Below are 23,393 nucleotides of genomic sequence, written 5' to 3'. Positions count from 1 at the left end.
ATGATTTACACTCATCAATTCATGAAGTTTAACATACCCATAATTGCACATGAATTAAGAGCACATAATTCATCGTAAAAAATTACAAAAGTCACAATTATAGCCTAATTGATGAAAGGAATCTATCCCCCTTACCTGTAGGTCTTGAATCCACTAGCTTACGCTTAAATCTCTCCCTAGCTCTTCAAACCCCAAACTCTCTCTCACTAGCTTCCTCTTCTTTTCCTCTTGCAATCTACTTTCTCTCTATACCTCTTATGTTTTTGTGAAATGAAATAATGAATGGCTTAACCTAATTTCTCATAAGAGTTATGCTTATAGAGTCACATCTTAATTGAGATAGGTTTCTAATTGTCATAATGGACTCAGCATCCTTACTAACTAATTCTTAAACGTTACTACTCTATTAAATCGTTAAAACACCGAATAATTACCATCTCTAAATAATTACCCCAATTTACTAGTAACTTAGTAAAAATAATAATTCTCACTAAAGTACCAAAAATAATGTTCAAAATAAAAATGATTAATTTACCTTTGCTCGTCAAATGACCAAAATACCCCTTAGTCTTAAAATGACTAAAATACCCTTATAGGTCAAAAATCCACAAATCCCAAATAAAATACACACAAACACAAGTAAGCACGCATAAACACATACAAAAAAATATGATAAATAAATAAAATAATTCTAGCGAAAAACGGGCTGTTGCAGATCTGATGTAATACCTAATATTAGGTAGGGATGTAAGTGGTTTGGGCAACATCGTTGAAACCGAAAATTCAAACCGAACCAAACCGAAAAAGAAATCGACCTTGTTTGGTTCGGTTCAAAACTGAACCGAACCAACCTAAACTGATCTAGTTTAGTTCGGTTCTCGGTTTTTAATTTTGAGATCCAACAAACCGAACCGATGCTAACTTCACTCTCCATTTTAGTAATATTATCCCTCCTCATACACACTTATGATTAAACTCAAAATTAAAGTCCAACATAAAATACTCCTTAATTCTTTCACTTTTTCCCATCATCATCTCATCTCATCACTCACATTCTATTTCGTTTCCACTATAAAAGAACACTAGTCGCTACTCACACCTAACCCATCTCCTCATCGTCACTGGGATCGTCCATCTCTTGTTAGTTTTATCATGTTAGTTATACAAAGTAGTTTGAACAATAGAGAACATGAAAAACAAGGTTCTATTAAATATTTGAGTATGTTGTTTGTTTGAAATACAAATTTATGAAAATATAAATTTTTCAATTGTATTTTCAAACATTCCGATCTACGGAACCGATGCAAACCGACTAGTTTGGTTCGGTTTCTTTTTTTTAAAAATAGTAAAAACTGAATCAAACTGAACCGATGAAAATTTCATGGGTTCGGATATTTTTTGATCAACACCGAATAATTACCATCTCTAAATAATTACCCCAACTCACTAGTAACTTAGTAAAAATAATAATTCTCACTAAAATACCAAAAATAATGTTCTAAATAAAAATGATTAATTTACCTTTGTTCGCCAAATGATCAAAATACCCCTTAGTCTTAAAATGACTAAAATACCATTCTAGGTCAAAAATCTACAAATCCCAAATAAAATACACACAAACACAAGTAAGCACACATAAACACATTCAAAAAAATATAATAAATAAATAAAATAATTCTAGCGAAAAACGGGCTGTTGCAGGTCTGATGTAATACCTAATATTATGTAGGGATGTAAGTGGTTTGGGCAACATCGTTGAAACCGAAAATTCAAACTGAACCAAACCGAAAAATAATTCGACCTTGTTTGGTTCGGTTCAAAACCGAACCGAACCAACCTAAACTGATCTAGTTTGGTTCGGTTCTCAGTTTTTAATTTTGAGATCCAATTGCAACCTTGATTTCCATTGAAAACTCATCCTTGACATCCCATTTATGTCTTCCTCCCTTCCACAAATCACTTTATCATGATTCAATTTCTCGTTTTGATTTATTTTTCTTCCCATAGTTTTTCCTCTTTCTCATCTTTCTTTCTCCATTCCATTTCTTGATCATTTGTTTTTCTCCCACTCTTCATCCATTATTTTTCATTGCTACACATTTCTAAATCCTCTAAACATTTATTATGTTACTAATTACTATTAGAATAAACAATAAAAGATCATTATTTTATCTTTATTTTAAATATATGCAGGCAAACTAAAATATGTTGAGTTAATAAATAATTGTTATATGACTTGACAATATTTTGTTTATAAATCTATATACCAATTATTTCCATTAATATTTTAAAATTTTAATCAAAATTATACAAACAAACATAATAAAATAAAATCACATGCGTTAGCACAGTAGAAAGAGCAGACAGATAGTGCCCGTCTTTCCGCTAGTTTTAGAATAAAGAAAATCCACAAAAAATTATTGTAATATTTTTTATATATATTTAATGTTAGAAATTTATATGTAAATATTGTCTCCACTATTTGAAATTTCCGGCTCCGCCACTATTCGCGTATCAGTTGAGAAAGAGGTATATCATTTGAACAATTATTTTAAAATAATCTATGAGACAACCAAAGATGTACAAAAAAATTTAAATATTGTCACAAAAATTTAAACAATAGAAAGAGTACAAGTACAATGAAATTAGTAGATAGAGGAGTTTCCAAAAAAGTTCTAAAAAATGGTTGTATAAATATTATCTCGGATTGAGAAAATGGGATCCACATTTTTTTTGTTTTACATCTTTATTTCACATCATCCAAACAACGTAGGACATCAATGAGTCAAAACAAATGGTAGACATTAAAAGAGATGCATTTTTCTTGTACAAAAAATATACACATTTTTATTGGGCGTGTAAGTTCTATAAACCATATGAATCTAGTTCTTCCTAATAACCATTTATTTTGGTTTTATACTCTTTTTCTTTTTTCCTTTTCTTCTTTTCTGTTCAACCATTTCATAATATTTGAAAACTCAACGATACATGTCTCCCAGAGTGCCCTTTTTCTCTGAATTTATATTTTTTTTTTATCGTTACAAAAAATTTACACGAAATTTGACTTTTAGTGATGGCCAAAATCTGTCATTAGGGTAAATTTCTGTAGCTAAATTTGTTTGTCATGCAAAATGACTGTCACTGCATATTTTCCATCTTTACCTACAGAAAAAACGGTGGGTAATTTTAAAGAGACCGTTTTAAATACATTATGACCTCTACCTACGGTTGCAGCTGTCACTAAAACTTATCGTTGTTTTATTTTGCCGAAGCTCCAACAAATTTCTTGGATATTTTACAAGTGTATGAAGCCAGATGGCTGGCTAGTTTTTGAAGGCTTCGTGATTGAATATGAATTATTTTGAAAGCGAAAGGTAAACCGATGAGAAAAGCCCAACGAGTGTATACACATAGAGAATTTGTGGTTGTGTGTAGAATGTGTGACATAGAGGAACACTTGGTTCAAAACGTTTAACGTTATCAAAATATCCTCTCTATGTTTTTAGAAGGCATTTTATCAAAATATCTATGCTCACTAAATAAAGTTATTAAAAAGGATTGATAAGAAGATACTATTTTTGGTATTTATATAATTATATTAGAGTTAGTCTATGTGTCTTGTTTCACTGTCATCATCATATTAGAGCACCAACATTGCTCCTTTTATCAATCTAACTAATTATATTTATTAATTTAAACTTCAAATTAGTTTATTGACATGTCATTACTATCAATGCCCATGTGATTCTATTTTTGCCCATGTGACATGACATGAATAATTTTCCTAATGTCACATGAAAGTTGTGAAGGCACATACCGTAGATTTGTATTTTTCCTTATAATTTCCTTGTGTCATCTTGAATATTATCATGTAAACAAAAATTATGTACCCTGTTTTGTTGCTTCAAGGAATCAAATCACAACCTTAAGTAAACCCCTAAGGCTTTGTTTGTGAGTTTTAAGGGGAAGGAAAGGAAAGGCTAAGGAGGGGAAGGGAAGGAAAGGGAGGGAAGGGAGAAAGGAGGGAAAACCTTCCCCTTGTTTGAGAGTTAAAAAGCCAACAAGGAAAGGAGATGGAGGGCTTATGTTATAATTTTACTATTTTACCCTTTTTCCTCTTAAAATCAATACATTGTTATACTTCGTAATTTAACTTCTAATTTATTCAAAACAACTTATCGCATGAAAAACAAATTATTAAGATCTATTTTTTAAAAAACAACTTATTTATAAAAAAAAAAAAAAAAACTTATTACAATCACTTTTTATAAACAACTTACTTATACAAAACAACTTATTACAGCCTCTTTTTAAAAAATAGTTTATCTTATGAAAAACAAATTATTACGATCTTTTTTTAAAAAATAACTTATTCAAAATAGCTTATTTATACAAAACAGCTTATTATGACCTCTTTTCAGAAAAACAACTTATTTAAAACAGCTTAATACAATCTCTTTTTCAAAAACAACTTATCCAAAATAGTTTATCTATACAAAACAGCTTATTACGACCTCTTTTCAAAAAACAACTTGTTCAAAACAGCTTATTTATACAAAACAACTTATTCAAAACAACTTATTTATACAAAACAACTTATTCAAAACAGCTTATTTATGCAAAACAACTTAATACGATCTCTTTTTCAAAAACAACTTATTCAAAACAGCTTATTACGACATCATTTTCAAAAACAGGCTTATTCAAAACAACTTATTTATGCAAAACAGCTTATTATGACCTCATTTTTAAAAATCGCTTATTCAAAACAACTTATTTATACAAAACAGCTTAATATGACCTCATTTTCAAAAACAGCTTATTCAAAACAACTTATTATGCAAAACAACTTAATACAATCTCTTTTACTAAAACAGCTTATTCAAAACAGTTTATTTATATAAAACAGCTTATTACAACCTCATTTTCAAAAACCGCTTATTCAAAACAGCTTATTTATACAAAATAGCTTAATACGACATCATTTTCAAAAACCGCTTATTCAAAACAACTTATTTATACAAAACAGCTTATTACGACCTCATTTTCAAATATCGCTTATTCAAAACAACTTATTTATACAAAACTGTTTATAACGACCTCATTTCAAAAACCTCTTATTCAAAACAATTTATTTATGCAAAACAACTTATTATGTCCTCTTTTCAAAAAATAACTTATTCAAAACAGCTTATTTATGCAAAACCGCTTATTAGGATCTCTTTTTTAAAAACAACTTATTTATGCAAAACAACTTATTACGATCTCTTTTTCAAAAACAACTAATTGAAAACAACTTATTTATCCAAAACTTTTTTTGTAAAAATAAGTTATTTTGAATAAGCTGGTTTTTGGAAAGAGGTCGTAATAAGTTGTTTTGAATAAGCTGTTTTTTGAAAATTGGTGATAATAAGCTGTTTTGGATAAATAAGCTGTTTACAATAAGTTGTTTTTGAAAAATAGATTGTATTAAGCGATTTTTGACTAAGCAGTTTTTGAAAATGAGGTCATAATAAGCAGTTTTGTATAAATAATTTATTTTGAATAAGCGGAGTTTGAAAATGAGGTCGTAATAAGCTGTTTTTGAAAGAAAAAAAATCGTATTAAGCTGTTTTGCATAAATAAGTTGTTTTGAATAAGCTATTTTTTTTTAAAATGAAGTCATATTAAGCTGTTTTGTATAAATAAGTTGTTTTAAATAAGCGATTTTTGAAATTGAGGTCGTAATAAGCTGTTTTGTATAAATAAGCTGTTTTTGAAAAAGAGATCGTATTAAGCTTTTTTGCATAAATAAGCTGTTTTGAATAAGCCGTTATTGAAAATGAGGTCGTATTAAGCTGTTTTGCATAAATAAGTTGTTTTTGAAAAAGAGGTCGTAATAAGCTATTTTGTATAAATAAGTTGTTTTGAATAAGCGATTTTTGAAAATGAGGTTGTACTAAGCTGTTTTGCCTAAATAAGCTGTTTTTCGAAAAAGAGATCGTATTAAGCTGTTTTGCATAAATAAGCTATTTTGAATAAGCTGTATTTGAAAATGAGGTCTATTAAGGTGTTTTGCATAAATAAGTTGTTTTGAATAAGTTGTTTTTTGTAAATGAGGTCGTAATAAGTTGTTTTGTATAAATAAGTTGTTTTGAATAAGCTGTTTTTGAAAAAGAGATCGTATTAAGCTGTTTTGCATAAATAAGTTGTTTTGAATATGTTGTTTTTGAAAAAGAGGTCGTAATAAGCTGTTTTGTATAAATAAGCTGTTTTTGTATAAATAAGCTGTTTTTGAAAAATAGATCGTATTAAGCTGTTTTGCGTAAATAAGCTTTTTCTGAAAAAGAGGTCGTAATAAGCTGTTTTGTATAAATAAGTTGTTTCGAATAAGCGGTTTTTGAAAATGAGGTCGTAATAAGCTGTTTTATATAAATAAGCATTTTTTGAAAAAGAGATCGTATTAAGATGTTTTGCATAAATAAGTTGTTTTGAATAAGCTGTTTTTGAAAATGAGGTCCTATTAAGCTGTTTTGTATAAATAAGTTGTTTTCAATAAGCTGTTTTTGAAAATGAGGTCGTAATAAGTTGTTTTGCATAAATAAGTTGTTTTGAATAATCTGTTTTTGAAAATGATGTCCTATTAAGCTGTTTTGTATAAATAAGTTGTTTTGAATAAGTTGTTTTTAAAAAAGATTGTAATAATTTTAGTAAGGTCTAAAATTGGAATTTTGAATTATTAAGAGGGCAAAATTGTCAATTTGTATGTTTAACCCCCCAAAACCCCCCAATTTGGGGGAACTTTAAAATTGGACAAATTAAGCCCTTCAAAACCCCCCAAAACCTTTCCCTTGTTTTTTTAAAACTTGCAAACAAGGGTTACCACTCCATAAGCCTTTCCTTCCCTTCCCCTCCCCTCCAAAATTCAACTCGCAAACAAAGCCTAAAGCTACTTCCTTCAATAGCTAAAGGTTTCAGGGATCAAGTTGAAAGTAAATTCATTGAGCCCAAAAATGTTTTGCAACCTAAGATTCATCGATCATAGTGTGTCATTTTCACAAGATTTACTTTCTCTTTCTGCAACCTTATTTTGTTGTGAAGTTTTAGGTGAGGAAGAATCTTGGAGAATCTCATGTATGCCACAATTTTTTTCAAAAAGTTCATTTTCAAACTTAGAGATTAATCTCCGGTTAGTTTGATTTATAGGTGAAATCAATCAAGCATCTGACAAGTATTAGCTTGCTAAGTATTAGAGATATATGTTAGATACTAGTTAGCATTAGTCACAAAGTAGTATAGAAAGTTGTCACCACCTCATTAGAAGGTATCTCTTTTTATCATTTGTAATATTCACATTTATCATCAACTAGACGTCTAACCCGTGCTCTCGCACGGGTCAATAGTGAGCACATAACAACGACAATCCAAAAAAGAGATCAACCATATGAGAAACATAAAAGCATAATTCACATAACCATCCTTGTAAAGCACGTGATACAACGTCAAACACATATGAAACAGTATTTGGTAATGGACATCCACGAAAGTTTGCTGGCAAATTACAAAGTGCAGAAACAACCATGAAAAAGTTAAACAGAAAACAACAATTTAAATTACCGAACATTCTGAAAAACTTCCTTGTAAACCACGTTGGATGTAACATCGGTATCATCACCATCCTCGTCAAGCAACAATATCTTCAACCCCTTTCTCGAAGTAACTCGAGACATAGCAACATACAACTGACCATGAGAAAAAACGGAACGGGGGAGATAAAGTCCAACCTGACTCAGCGACTGGCCTTGACTCTTGTTAATAGTCATGGCAAAGGAAAGAGCTAACGGAAACTGCCGCCGTTGAAAATTGAATGGGATCTTCTTATCAGATGGAATCAATGACAACCTTGGAATAAAAACTTTCTGATTGATGTTGCTTCCTGATATAACCTTTGCCTCCAAGACATATGTTCCCATCCTTGTAATTATTAAACGTGTTCCATTGCAGAGGCCTAAATTTTGGTCGATCTTTCTCAACAACATAACAGGAACACCCACCTTCAACCTCAACTTATGTGTTGGAAGTCCAGAAGCAGTTATCGTGTTCAAAAATTCCGGAGTATACAGATCATTGGGACCACCAGTGTCTGCACCATCATTACATGCAGAATCACAGCTCAGGTAAGTGTTTTCCTCACCAGGAATCAAATCCATTACATAATCATTGAGTGCGTCAACAATTGCATTTGTCGGGGCCAAAATAACCCTATCCTTAAAAAAGGACGGATCAGTCATGTTGTGCAAAAGATCAGGATATGTGTGAGTAACAATAGCTGAAAGCGGGTCCCCACAGCTTGGGATAAGGAGATCATGGGGCACATTCAGCGTTATATCCAAGTCATTATTTTGTCCAATACTTCCATCTCCAATCCCCAAAACCCAATCAGAAAATGCCCTTGTCTCTACAATGTCAGAAGCGTTGCCTCCAGATAAAAGCCGCATGTTTGTGGTTAGTGTAAGTACCTCACAAAAATCCCAAAGAGACGAAGAATTTATAGTGCCATGAACAACTTCTTGTCTCGTTCCTTTGGGTATGATTGGAAGTATCTGGCGAAAATCTCCACCCAAAACAACCACTTTTCCTCCAAAGGGGATATCCAATCGATCATTATTATAGGTTCGTAGAACGTCCCTAAATGCACGATCAACAGCCTCAAAGCAGTGCCTATGAAGCATTGGTGCTTCATCCCATATGATCAACTTTGCTCTTGCTATTAATTTTGCCAGATCACTGTCCGGAGTTATTGTGCATGATGATGATTCATGAATAATTAAAGGAATGTTAAACCGTGAATGTGCAGTTCTACCTCCTGGAATGAGCAAAGCTGCGATACCACTTGAAGCAACTGCTATAACAATCTCACCCCTTGATCTAATTGCTGCAGCCAATGATCTCCAAATATATGTCTTCCCGGTTCCACCGTAACCATATAAGAAAAAAAAACCAGGTTTCTTGTCATATACTCTATTCATGATTGTATCATACACCTTTCTTTGTTCAACCGTCATTGTTGACATCAATCTCCGATGCTCTTCTGCTAGAACATCAACATTATAATTAAGTTCATCATGAATCAATCGATTATTTATCTCAGGTGCCAACGCCCTATCCGGTGCAGGCATTTCAGGATAATCATCCAAACTAACTCCATGACACTGTAAGCATATCTCAATTTCAGCCAAAGTGTATGTCTTTAGCTGATCAGTAGTTAATACCAAATCTACATTCGCAATAAAAGTCAAAGTCATTTTGAAGGAATAATAAAATATATTGAAAAAAATAAATGCATTAATTGTCAGGTGAAATACTTGGAAACTGCAAAATCCTCCGTTGCCGGTGCAAAATATCTTCGCTTAAACATTCCCAAGTAATATTCCACACAGTATCTGGCCGAGATATTTGCTTTGACACCAATAAAGTAACAAACAAATGACGCAAAAATGTTCCAGTGCCCCAAAGACTTGCTTCAACAATTGCATCTATAAATTCTTTGTCATCCTCGAGCAATCCTCTGGCATAACATGCTTCTTTAAATGAGTTTTTTACAATTCCCCCCACAGTCCTTATGTCTTCAAAAGACGTCGGACCTTTCACATAATTCAACAAAGTTCTTAAGTAAAATATCTCACCCGAACCAGGCGTAACAAAGTGAATTCTACCTACTGAATACCCTCTCTTCCGCGGAGACCAGTAATGCTTCCTTGCTTTCCAAACAAACTTACCAGGGAACTGGCTGTATGTTAGATTTCTAGCTTCGGGATATATTCGATTAGCATCAAACCACGCCAAAAACTTTGTGGCTTGGATGATTGGATTAGCAATAACCTCCTCAAGATCATCATTATCGCTGTATACCACACCCTGTTCATTCTCAAGATGAATACTCAATCGTTCGACAGATGGCTCTCTAAAATGTATATCAAATGAAAAAATACGCCATGCTGCTTCACATGCAGATAGATATCGACAATCGTAGTACATCTTTATCTCATCAACACAGTCGGAATCATTCCTTCCATGGCCACCACTATAAAATGTAACTGTCACACGATCATGGCCTTTGTTCACGTATTTAAAAAGATATTTTATGGACCTTGTTTGATTGCACCACTCTACATTTATATGAGCATTATACTTTAAGAGGAGGTGCTTGTTATACGGAACAACATACCTATTGTCCACGAATGATTTTCCTTTTTCAATATATACCCCATTGTCTCGCCTTCTATAAACCGGATATCCATCAGCATCAATGATAGTCTGATCGACAAATCTCTTTGGAAAGAGTTTAGTGCACTTCCTATTGTTCATACACGGAGAACTCGTGTTTTGAGGACCGCACGGACCATGTATCATAAGTGAAGAAACGATATCAAACAACACTGGTTCTTCCTCTTTATTAGGAATTTCAGCTGATATTATTTTATCAATGTATCTACCCTGAATATCCCTAAATCTAGGATGCAGGAACACCAGTATATGCGCATGTGGGAGTCCACGTTTTTGGAACTCGATCGTGTAGATAACTACAACACAGTTGAATTAACATATTAGAGTGCGAAATTATTCCAAAAAAAATCTAACAAACACAATCTGGTACGAAAAAACATTGAAAATAATTCATTTCAAACAAACATGGTTTACCTGACTTTACTTTACCAAAAACATCACCTTCCTTGATATCCTTTATCAACTGATTCAATTTAATTTTGAATATTCGGGTAACTAAATCCGGCCGATCCTCTGACTTGAGGTTGTAACTTTTCAAAAAATCAACCAGCTCGGGCCATTTGTGGTTGCATGTGAATGTAATAAATAAATTTGGATAACCCGCCCAACCACAAATAGCCATAGCATCTTGGTAATTTTGTATCATATACTGTGCACCACCGACAAAAGTCGATGGCAAAACAATTCGTTTTCCGGATGTGGTTGGATTAGTTTCCCCTCTTAAAACAGCCTCCGTTAATCCCTTGTACATCGATGCTCTTAGCTGTTTTTGATGAAGGCGAAGATATTGAAGTCTTGCAGCCTCAATCGTGCTAAACATATCCACTAAAAATTGTTGCAACAACCTCTTAGCAAAAATTATGGTAGATTGATTTCTAGTTCTTTGTTGGACCCTGTAAGCAACCCACTCTTTTTGCGTAACAAATTCCCTCTTTGAAGAATCGGGGTCATGCTCTTCATTGTATGGTATGTCTTTTCGGTACCCATCCTCTCCTCTTGGGAAAAGAAGCGGATACTGCAATGGCACATACGCAGGCTCAAAAACAGATACGCGCTGTAATAATCCAGATTGAGTTTCAACCACAACATCTCTCTCAAAGTCAGCCGCATCAAAATCGCCAACTATCAATGCCGCAACTTCTGATGCAGTTGGAAGATTATACCGTCGACCATCACGGCCTCGTTTTCCTAGTATCCTCAGTCTTATATCTGAATTCCCTGATTGTTGCATTATTGTGTTTCGAATTGTTCTGTATGTTTGAACATATGGATTATAATCATCAAGCATACCCCTTAAAGTCTCAATAATAGATGACTTTAACTGGAAGTTTTCATCATCCATCCTATAATATACACCAAAGAAATGTCAATGTAAAAAAGCAAACATAATAAATGTAACAACAAAAACACAATATATCAAATACTTGGAAATATATATACATATATATATAGACACACACACACATATGTGCACGGCGCAAAAAATACTAACATGCATGATGAACACATAAAAGTAAATATGTGCATTTCAATAGCAATTTTCTAACCTGACAGCCGTCATTCTATTAGCTATTTCATTATCTGTGTCATATATATATAACTGAGCAAATTTAGGCTGATCCCCCGGCATAGGCAAAAGACTTCCAATTCGGTGGCAATTTTCACCATTCATTATAAACATCGGAGGAGCTCGACCACGATTCATCTCATTATCAATCCGACCGCCCATAGACGTAAATGCAAACATGCTATTGAACGATCTAATATTTTCCAAGAAGAAGTCGAGGGTAAGGAGCAATCACAACTTTTCCCTTTAAGCAACACATGCTGAATTCAGGAACCCTTGCGTTATAATGCTTCCGAGTGCGCTCCTTATACCACATCATGGCACCGCATTTTTGACAAATATATGTGGGTTGACCAATATTAAGATATCCAGAATCCTGTACTCCTGTGAAACAATCAATGGGAATTAAGCACTTTGAATGATAAATTTCATAATACATTCAACCCATAATAATAAAAAGGAATGTCATACCAGACACAGCTGTATCGGTGAAGTCAGTGCTATCAACACTCGAAACATCTGTTTCAAAATCATTTCACGATTTAAAAGACTAAACGTGTGAATTGCATCAGATGAAAGTCAAATATAAAAATGATGAGTTTGTTATCATTTCAACAACAACAAATTTTATCACAGGAACAAAATAGCATATGAACTTGGCAACACATCTAATATGGAAAAAGGCAATCCTTTGATCATCTAAAAGTATCTGAAAAATCTATAAGCGCCCGATCGAGACATCAATCAAACAGCAGGTTTTTCTTTAATACGAACCAGATAGTAGAATAAGGAAACAAAAAAAAGTGTACAATATAACATGAATTTGAGATGCATATACATGCGTGGGGGGTGTGGGTGTGTGTGTCTGTCCATACGTGGGCGCGTCGTTGTGAAGAGTCCTCAGCCAACAAATAAACTCTACTAACTTACATGAATTTGATGGTATATCAGAGTCTTCAAAATTATCATTACATGGGATGCCATTGACGGCGTCTACGAAGTGCATGTCATCTGAATCAGCTGCATATAAAATGCCAAGTTACTATGCAGTACAATGAAAATCATGACACTTTGATGGTTGAATTTCATTATCAGTGTATAATACCATAAAAATAGATCTAATTAGAATAGCGAAAATAATATGCATGAAGGATGCCAAGAAAAAAATTCCAAAGAAGACCGTAATAAAAAGGTAATTATACGAAATATGGATCTTAAATTGAAACATATGATATATGGGGAACAATATATGCCCACCCGAATACGACGGAACATCTGAATCTTCGTAGTTATCCTGGCATTCTGTGTCGTTAATGGTATGCACAGGCTCCACATCAGCTGAGCCACCTACATTCACAAATTCGTTGTGTGTCGTTAATGGATCTTAAATTGAAACAATGATATGTGGGGAACAATAACTGCCCACCCGAATACGACGGAACATCTGAATCTTCGTAGTTATGCTGGCATTGTGTGTCGTTAATAGTATGGACAGGCTGCACATCAGCTGAGCCAACTACATTAACAAATTCATTGCACAAATTAGTATATAGTGTCTGAATAGCATAGGAATTTGATGTGATGATTCTAATCTCATCAATGTTTAATCAGGAAAAAATTATCCAACGACTACAACGCCGTTTATAAAAGCAGTCGGTAATTATTGCCTTAATCAATATTTCAATTGAATTGCAATCGATAACAAACATGTATTTGACGGTACTTCGTTGTCCTCAAAATTATGTGCACATGTTTTTTTAACATAGCTACATAGGTTGCTATAGGCGTAGTCTTTTGATGTGGTTGACAAAAATCAAACGATTATACACTCATATGTTTCATGACAGTCAAAATAAATTCAACTCATATCTGTTGTATTTTTATATAAATGAATCTACTGACAAACGCACCATCATTCATTTGCATGACCGAGTCCACTGAATTTAGCGTGCACTCTATATCTGCATCAGTGTTTTGACACGCAAGCCCTAAATCATATATTCGAAATATTGAATTTACCAATTTCTCTCATAGACAGAGTGATGACCACCTAAGATACACTATTGACAATACCTTGAAATGATCCCTGCTGCAAATCCACAGGTACAACACCAGCTGGATGTAATGATTTGTGTTGTTTCTTTGAATGAATTGTGAGCTTCCGATCTTTAAGAGTGCATCTCCCAGGAGGAAGGTGACCTTGCAGACAAACAATGCATTCTTCATATTTCATTGTGCCAAGCATAAAAAAAAAAAACTGGCAGAATTCATACTTTTACATTGAATAGAATGACAAATAAAAAAATAAAAAAAAGCGCAGAATGATAAAGAAAATCATAACAATGAACATCACATCCCTAGTTATAAGTTAGGGACAACAAATTTTCAATTGTTCTACAATTATATAAATTAATCATAAAAGAATTGCTAAATTCTCCTTTAGCTTTTATCATCAAAGGAGTTATATCAAACATTTGCATGGATGAAGATTGATCTATGTGAAAACGATTACCTTTCAGAGGAGCAACATCACTCCTTTTTTTCAGGTGTCTTATTTGCAATGACGATGAAGGAACTGCATAATCACAGTGACGATCAGCATAGCTATATGTTTGTCTGCAGGACAAAACATGGGATGAAATCAAGAATCAATTGAACTCACCGTTAGTAATGTCAGTGAAAGGAGACCTTCGAGCATATTGCAAAGAATGATCTTCATATTCATGGTAAAGAATATCGTCTTCACTTCGTACCCTTTTACGGAGTTTGCCCATAGTGTTGAGCGACACACCACTATAGTAGAAACATGGTTATAGAAGACTCTACAACAAATAAAGAAGGCATGGTAAACATGAGAACATCATTCAAACAAAGTACATCTTGTGGTAGGAGGAAAATAAAGTGGTTAGCAATCAAGAGTGAACAATCTTGTTTAATGGTGTGAATAAAATAGCTAGAGTGTTAGATCTTATATAGAATGATGGCTTGGGATAGAAAGAAAGAAAGATCTAGGAATCAAGTGTGAACAACCGTGCATAGTGTAGTGAAGAAAGCAAATCAAAGATTTAGATCCTATATGACATCATGATAGATTTTTAGATCTTATATGAAAGCATGATAGAAACATAATCATGATTTTACAATTTCAAAACCTTGGAAGTCTTGCAAATGTGGTATGTGATTATCTTTGGTTGAGTACAAAGAAACATAAAACAATCATTTCATTGTAAAGTCATCATTGGAAATCTTGAGATCATGTAACTTTAATATCCACATTGGATGGCTTAGCATGAAACGTATAATCATCATCGCTCAAGGCCCCGTTTGGTTTGAGCTTATCTTGAGCTCATGGAAAATGACCTATGTAAATATGTAAGCTTTTATTTTAATTTATAAGCTCTGACTAACGAAAACTGTATATTCATGAACAATTTTTTGATAAACGACCTTAAAAACTTATAAATAACGCATAAAAACTTATTTATTTGCATAAGCTGTTTTATATAAACTACAGAAGAAGTTATTCCAAACGGACTGTACGTAATAATGGATTGATATGGGCAAACTTATAACTCATTAATTTTTTTGATCTTGTAGGCCAAAAGTTGATGAAGAATTTTAGTCATTCAAACTAAGAGTCTACCATGGTCAATCACACTACACGTAGGATGAGTTGTATTGACATTCGCATATAATAATCATTGCTTCGTTGACAATGACCTCATATAAGTCAAGATGTTGGAAATTGTGCAATTGTGAGGTGAATTGGTATGGATTTTCTAATCATGAAGATTATAAAGAGTTGTATTACTTGTAAGACACACAATACCAACTGAGCACGCATATCAACTAATATAGTTTTTAAATCCAATATGAAATCATGATAGATTTTTGGATCTTATATGTAAGCATGATAGAAACATAATCATGATTTTACAATTTCAAAACTTTGGAAGTCGTGCAAATGTGGCATGTGATTATCTTAGGTTGAGTACAAAGAAACATAAAGCAATCATTTCATTGTATAATCATCATTGGAAATCTTGAGATTATGTAACTTTAATATCCACATTGGATGGCTTAGCATGAAACGTATAGTGATCATCGCTCAAGGCCCCGTTTGGTTTGAGCTTATCTTGAGCTCATGAAAAATGACCCATGTAAATATCTAAGCTTTTATTTTAATTTATAAGCTCTCACTACGCGGCGTGCCCAATCAACCAAGTGCAAATGCGATATGAGCTTATATAAAATTCGTCATCCCCGAAAGTAAACAAACAATACAACCTGATGTGCCCATACACACAATCTAATCCAATTGGCAGATGTCATTTCAATTTAAGTCATTAGGGAGTAAATTTTTTTTGCAGATGATATGATCACACTTATATAGACACCAAATGAACGATCCCCAACATCTCTAAGCGATAAGTATACCAAAGAGCAGAGATAGATGAAGCCAAGTGTAGATTCATCCAAGTAAAATTTATAATTCATAGAGACCGTAGATGATTACAAAAATGACCCACAACATATAGTCAAACATAGATCCAAAAGAGGCCTATTATGGCACTCAATAGTTTTGATTACACACGAAAACATGAAATAGTACATACCAAGAAACATGAACGATTAAAAAAGGCTGAAATAGCCTTCACATAAACTACAACGTCCAAGCACAGTGGATTGGTTGGCAGCACACAACAAAACACATGTTCAAAAGAGGCATACTATAGCGCTCAATACTTTAGGTAACACAGTTCACTACGAAATATAACATAATAAGAAACATGAGCAACCAAGCGATTCAGATATAGGCTCCACGCAAAACAACCCTACCAAGACACACGGTGGTGTTTACTTCAGATCTCTAATCCGTACAAAACCCCTTTTTGTCTTTTCCTTGCCCCTCAAGTTATCCGTTCTTGGCTTCTTGGTAGCAGAGGCATCCCCAATCTCAATATTCATTGATTCTATTCCCTCAGAAAATGTAGTAGGCCTTTTCCCAATAGAGTTGCCTATAGGAGTTTGAGCATTCTCTAGATCATTAACCTGATTGTCTGAGTTACCTCCACCGGTCATCTCCTAAGAAGAAATCACGTAAAATATAATAAAATTGGTGATAAACAAACCAAATAGATGGTGACATGCAAAAGCATATAGATGGAATTATACCCCACGAATTTCATTAGCAATCTGAGTAAATGTTCCGGCACCATCGGTATTGATTGGATGAAAACTTTCAAGGCCGACAATTGACTCATTTTCAACCAACTTGCTTCTAGAAGTTTCGGTGACATCGAGATCATTTAGAATCTCAACGTTGATGGCCTCCATTCTCTCTGACACCTTCATCAGCTTCTTCCCTGCATAGCTTCTTATAGGAGTCGGTGTTATCTCCAAATCTTCAGTTTTGTTGCTTGACTCACCTCTTTCCATTACACCCTAAACAGAAATTAAATAGGATACTATAAGTTTGGGGATAGACATAAGAAAGAGACCATTCCACACAAAATTGAGATGTAATTAGACCTCATGCATCTCCTTTTCAATTTGAGTAAATGTTCCCACAACGTCGATATTGATCGGATCAACATCTTGGAGTTCAACTATTGCCTTTTTCCCAGCCAACCTGCTTGTAGGAGTTCCGGCCACATCAACGACATCATCCTTGTTGTTTGAATCACCTCCTTCAATGGCCCCCTGAAAGGAAAATCAAACAACCACAGCGCATTCTTATTTGCATCATATGACAAACACACACGAAAATCGAATTTCGCAGACAGATCCAGTAAAAAAAAAGACATGACATGTATACATATATACATATACCGCAGCATCATTTTCAGTGTTCGCAGTTAATGGCCCAACAATATTAGCTCCAGCGCCTACATCATCCATCTACAGTACATGTTGCATATAATTTTACCGAATATGAAAAAGGTATGGAATCAATAGAAGAATCAAGCAATTTCTATATTTTAAACTCACATTTATTCCATGTAATGTCAGGAAGTTCTTGATAATTTCATCACTATCAGTCAATTTATTGACAGTATAACTACGCCAGTTACGAAACAAATTGGCATCGCTGACCTCAACCTTAAAAAGCATTCTCTTATCCACAAACACATTGAGTTCAGTTGGATAAGCAGGTAAATCATTCCTCTGCGTACAGACAACATCGAAAAACGCATGCCGCCAAATTATCAGACATTGTAATCATACTCGCGTTGCTCTTGTTCTAGACAAAGTTGTTTTTTAATCATATAAAAAAAAAAACATACATTTGGCATATTATCAAGCAAGTCTTGAACGCTTCTCCCTAAAAACTGAGACACAACACGATCAAACAGGACAAAGGTTGTTGATCCAGTGTTGTCTATCGCCTGCACATGAACCTTGAACCTAAAAAATTGCAATACATATATAAGTATACACAAACACAAAAAATCAAATAAAAAAGGAATTTTTTAAGATCATGCAGTGCAGGCTACTTGCCTAGGAATGGCAGTTCTTGGCATCTTGCTATTGTCACAATATAGGCTCCCAGCAGCAGTTATAACCCTTGATGCGCACTTAGTACATGCTTGATAGTACCATCCCATGTCTACCTCAAGTTCGCACGTCCTCGCCAGCACAGCACCAGAACATCTCTAGAAAAAGATCAGCAGCAGAAATCTCATTAGAATCAATTCCATCGATCTAAAACGCACAATTGCAGAACATAACTATGTGTGTGTGTGTGTGTGTGTATATATATATATATATATATATATATATATATACACGTGTGTGTGCGTGTGTGTGTGTGGATATATCGTAATTAATCGTCACCTCATTGGACTCAATCAGATCCTCGATTGTCATTCGCCTAGATTGCATCAAATCTTCAGCTACAGTGAGCAAGTTCGGTGCAGACATTTGACTGACAACTTGAGTAAGGGCAACATCAGTTTCATTCAAGCTGCAAGATCAAAAAATAGATAACTTAGTTCAAACTAATCTGAACGAAAATCATCCCCGCACAAATAAAATAGGACAATGATTATAGACCGTGTTTTGTATTCAATAACGTCGGGTATGTCAGGGTTCAAGAACATCTTTGTTCCATAAAAAGCATTAGATACTCCCATAACTCCTGAAAAACATGAATAAACAGTAAGATAATAGACTGGAAATTAAATGAAATTAGATAACACAAAATCATATATCTACAACATATTCGCTGAAAAAGATAGAGACCAAAAAATTTCTTCATCTTGCAAAGCTGGAGTATCAAAATCGCAGGCTGTGCTGATTCATGTGTGTCAAGAAATAGTTGCATTCTTTCAGCATAACTATCCCATAATGTACAATGTAATCGATTGCTTCTGCAGCCAAGAGAGCAACATCAATCAATGCACAATTACTCCCAATCAAATAATAGCAGATAATCAATTCAACTAAACTTACTCCAGATCCTCGAGCATAATATCTAGAACCTTGCGCTTCTTCCCATTTTTTTCAGTCTCTTTGATAACATCCTTCTCGACCACATGACCAATTACATCTATAACATACAATGGTTATACTTCAGAAACAGATAGATACATCACAAGTTTGATTGAATTAGATAGAAATCAATATCTTACCAAGCAACTTATCTTCCCTGGTTGCACTCACAATTTGCATAAATGGCATGAAGGTGAAATGATGAGCAGGAATGTTAACAGAAGAAACCCTGAACACATTTGTACCTCCCATAAAATTCAACTTGTATTTATGGCCCGTAGTCTTGTAAGCATGATCATTTGATCCCACCATGAAGCTCTCAATCACATAAGCTGAACCCTCGTCAATCTGATCCTTAAAGAGGTGGATCAGATTCTTCCTGACACTTGCATGAATTTTGCCGCACTGTATCACACACAATCAACACATTGGAAACAAAGAGATGCATATATAGTATCAAGGTCAACCACGGAATTGAGATAAAGGCAGTGCTATCATATAAGCATAAAAGCTAATCATACAATGCTGACCTATAACAGTGGCGGCATGAACAGATATAAGCATTTTGTAGAAGTTTATTCATATCTTATTTCAATACAACATAATAAGCATGCAACCATCAATTAGGAAAATCAACACAACATAGTTAGTCTATGAAATGGGGAAAATATCTTGAAATGTGTTCTTTAAAACATTGTTATTGAAAAATCAAGTTAACCATACACTACAAATAACCACTTTTATATCCATTGCTTCAATTTGACTATAGCCATCTAAGACAACTTAGATCACATGCATCGGATAACTAACATTAATCATCAAATTCAACCACCAAAGACCAGATGCTCATAAACTAAGTACCTTTTCATCAAGCAAAAGCATATGCAGGCTTCCGTCCACAACAGGATTTGTGCGATCAGGAACACTCCACAGGTGAATTACCCTGACTGTCAATGCCAGATCAGTATTCCCACACTTGATTCCAGCCACAGTAGTCATCGTTGGTGCTGTAACTAAAACACGAAGATAAACATGAATTAGTACTTTTCAATGTTGTTGATAAATTTGTAAATAATGTCAGGTGTTTAGCCAAGGAATAATGTCCTGGAAGCACAACTAAGCAAGATAGATCACCTCTTTTAGGAATCTTGTTGAGTTGATTGCTTCTATGAGCCATAGTATCTCAGGTTGAATAACTTAGCAATATGAGAAAGAAACTTGGTGCATATCACAGGTTGATATATCACAGTATTTATAGTGAGTAGGAAATGTAGCTTGCAATAATGACAGTGGACAAAAATTGCACATTCCAATGGACATTTCTTACACTTGGCAAAAACAATGATCACCATAAATCTATCATCCAAAACTTCAAGCAACGTAGATTACATAAGCAAACTTAGGGATGTAGGACACACCACCGTCCTCATTGGGAAAATACAAAAGTTTGTGATTGAGTCAAACACACAACAACTCTAATTGAAAAAAAAACGTCATTGGAAGTGCTCAAGTATCATGAGAAGTTCGTCGAAGAAGCACGGTTGGTGATCGATATAGACACGTACTTGACCTAAGCATGTATCTGCATTGCTTGTCATGCAAAGGATATAAGAACAACCACAAAATACTGCGTCATTGCAGATATTATGCAATTTGAGTTTAGCGGTCGAGGCCACATGACATCTCGTCGACACTCACCACACGGGGTCCTTCCTGCTACATCAGACGTTCGGTGTTTTATCGCAGGTAAAACCAAAAACGCCACATAGTTTGGACATTGTTGGATAGGACGTGTCGATAGACTAATATCACCGTAAATACATATAGTCACGATACACTGTAATTGAATTTGACGGTATTTGCATAGAACATAGTGCGATCTCAGTGAAGATTAAAATGAAAGAAGTCTCAGGGGATTCAAATGAGTGCCGAACAAAGTTCCTTCAAATAAATGATCAACTCTGCAAACTCAGATGATCATTTATATTATTCCGACCGCCGGGTACACGAATGGATTCAAAATCTGAAATGAGTAATTGGGACAGTGGGTCTGGATCATTTCTTTTTCCCAATAGGCTGATTATTATATATGCATCAGCGACAATTTGCTTAGACAGACCGTGATCACAAATATACCAGAAACATATGGGATATGTGCTGAAGAGCATTGCTGCTCAGATATTCATCTGATAGCCATGCATTATTTTTATTGTTTTCATTGGCTCGAATTTTTACTATTAATCATCAAAGGTGTAAAAATAACACACACTGTGAAATTTACTATATGGAACGACAATACGGACCACTGATCAGCCACATAATGTGATCTCAGTACAGACATCAAATAGAATAAACCAAATGAACGCAACGAAACAGAGGGCAAACCAGAGATTAAAACCATCAGCGAAATAAATCACAGCGAACGCAACGATTATTGTGGACACTTATCTGATCATTCCTATTACCTAGGCTGACAGTCGGAAAAATGAATTCGAAGATGAGCTGAGGGATACTCGCAGCAGTGCTTTGTAGTCTACTTCTGACTATAAGACGACTATGGTGCAGGTGGAATCGACAGGTAACTTACATAAATGAATGCCACAAATAAATAATAAATGCACGGTCATGCACTGAAGAAAGACACAGCTCGGATATTTATCCATTGACCGTGTGGTTTTTATGTTGCATCTGGGTTGTTTAAATGCCGAGGCAACATTCTCGTCACATGTGCCTGCATCAATAATGATATAACATTCATGTGACAGGAAGTGCACCAGCAACATATAGCATCAGAGCAAAGCACAATTAGAAAGTATTGCATAAATAACTTGTTCCTATACAAAGAAACGAAGCGCATACTCGGCGCTGGTCAAAGTTCACCAGATCGTACAAAATATACATTGGCAGAGGCATGAAACATCACCAAAATAAACTGAAAACAAAACAAACAAAATACACGCCAGCCAATTACACAGCAGGAACTGTGCACACACTGAAATGACAGTCAAATCCACGGCTCCTGACATACACCCTCTCAGGAGGCACCACATTTTTTCTTGAGTGGACAATCAGCGAAGTAATGGTTCACCCGATACACATGTCTTGCATCAGCAGCATTCCTGGACCTCACGAAACCCCTATGGACACAGTTCAAAGGAGCATACCGTATATGAAGAACGCCGCTCCTGCTATTATCGGTTATAGCAAGCTTTATAGCATAACCTTTGGTCAATCTACGCGCTATACATAAGGGCTTCCAGTCACCTCCAATCCTGCAGAAAATTGAATCACCCATCCTAACGAAATCCATCGGGCACCTCCAAACACTCCCGCAGTGATCGATAATAGATAGCCGACCCTCAGTTTTGGGCAATGCATCCACACCAAAGCCAAACCAAGGCAGAACCTGTGTTTTTTATAGACAATTCAGACTGACATCACCAAACACAAACGTTGTAAACTCCAAACGCATATGTTACAGCTAAATAAACAACTCACCAGGTATCCGGAACTAATATCAGCGTCCGACAATATATGGACGAATGAGCGATAGAAGCGCATGACCGATCCACCCTCACGTGGGACAATCATTTTCGACATGGGAGGAAGAAATTTGTTAGGATAGTTGATTTCGACTCCTGATCTCTCTGCGATAGTCATATCTAGAAGATTCGGCTGTACATACGTCAGGGTGACCCACGCACCACGATCTACCTTATAGAAACCCTTCAGCTCAGCCCAACCATCCCGCAGATAAACCTTGCCATTTTTCACGTGGACCTTGACCTTGAACATGTTTCTGTTTGGATCACGCAACATGACATAATCATCAACATGCAAACCATATTCCTTGGCGAAACACGATGGCAACCTTGTCTTCGGCTGACCAACACATCAAACACATGACACGGTTAGTTCCAATCAACATACCAAAACAGTGCAATGCCCACAAATGAACCGACTAACTACATAGCATGAATGATAATTGACAGTCTTGATCCTAACTTGACAACCAAGAAATATCAGCGTAAGTATTGTATAACTTTCAGAAAATGCACCAAGAAAC

The 23,393-nt window shown here is 34.8% G+C and overlaps 2 protein-coding genes across 2 annotated transcripts; both read right to left on the bottom strand.

Annotated features, from left to right (window-relative positions):
- Positions 1–7,592: 7,592 nt before the first annotated feature.
- LOC112422828 (uncharacterized) lies at positions 7,593–11,995 on the bottom strand. Its single transcript, XM_024786510.1, has 4 exons — positions 11,814–11,995; positions 10,681–11,609; positions 9,345–10,562; positions 7,593–9,256 (listed from the first exon to the last, which is right to left on the bottom strand). The coding sequence occupies exons 1-4, from the start codon at positions 11,993–11,995 to the stop codon at positions 7,593–7,595; spliced, it is 3,993 nt and encodes a 1,330-aa protein (XP_024642278.1).
- A 4,695-nt stretch (positions 11,996–16,690) lies between these two features.
- LOC112422829 (replication protein A 70 kDa DNA-binding subunit B) lies at positions 16,691–20,326 on the bottom strand. The gene is made up of 13 exons (XM_024786511.1): positions 20,189–20,326; positions 19,468–19,732; positions 19,289–19,385; positions 19,079–19,206; positions 18,890–18,974; positions 18,671–18,800; positions 18,335–18,489; positions 18,121–18,241; positions 17,825–18,001; positions 17,666–17,734; positions 17,366–17,536; positions 17,009–17,278; positions 16,691–16,918 (listed from the first exon to the last, which is right to left on the bottom strand). The coding sequence occupies exons 1-13, from the start codon at positions 20,324–20,326 to the stop codon at positions 16,691–16,693; spliced, it is 2,034 nt and encodes a 677-aa protein (XP_024642279.1).
- Positions 20,327–23,393: the final 3,067 nt, after the last annotated feature.

The sequence above is a fragment of the Medicago truncatula genome, chromosome 6 (genome assembly GCF_003473485.1).
Source record: "Medicago truncatula cultivar Jemalong A17 chromosome 6, MtrunA17r5.0-ANR, whole genome shotgun sequence".
NCBI lineage: Eukaryota > Viridiplantae > Streptophyta > Magnoliopsida > Fabales > Fabaceae > Medicago > Medicago truncatula.
The sequence above is the reverse complement of the archived record's forward strand: the minus strand, read 5'-3'. Positions and strand labels throughout refer to the sequence as shown.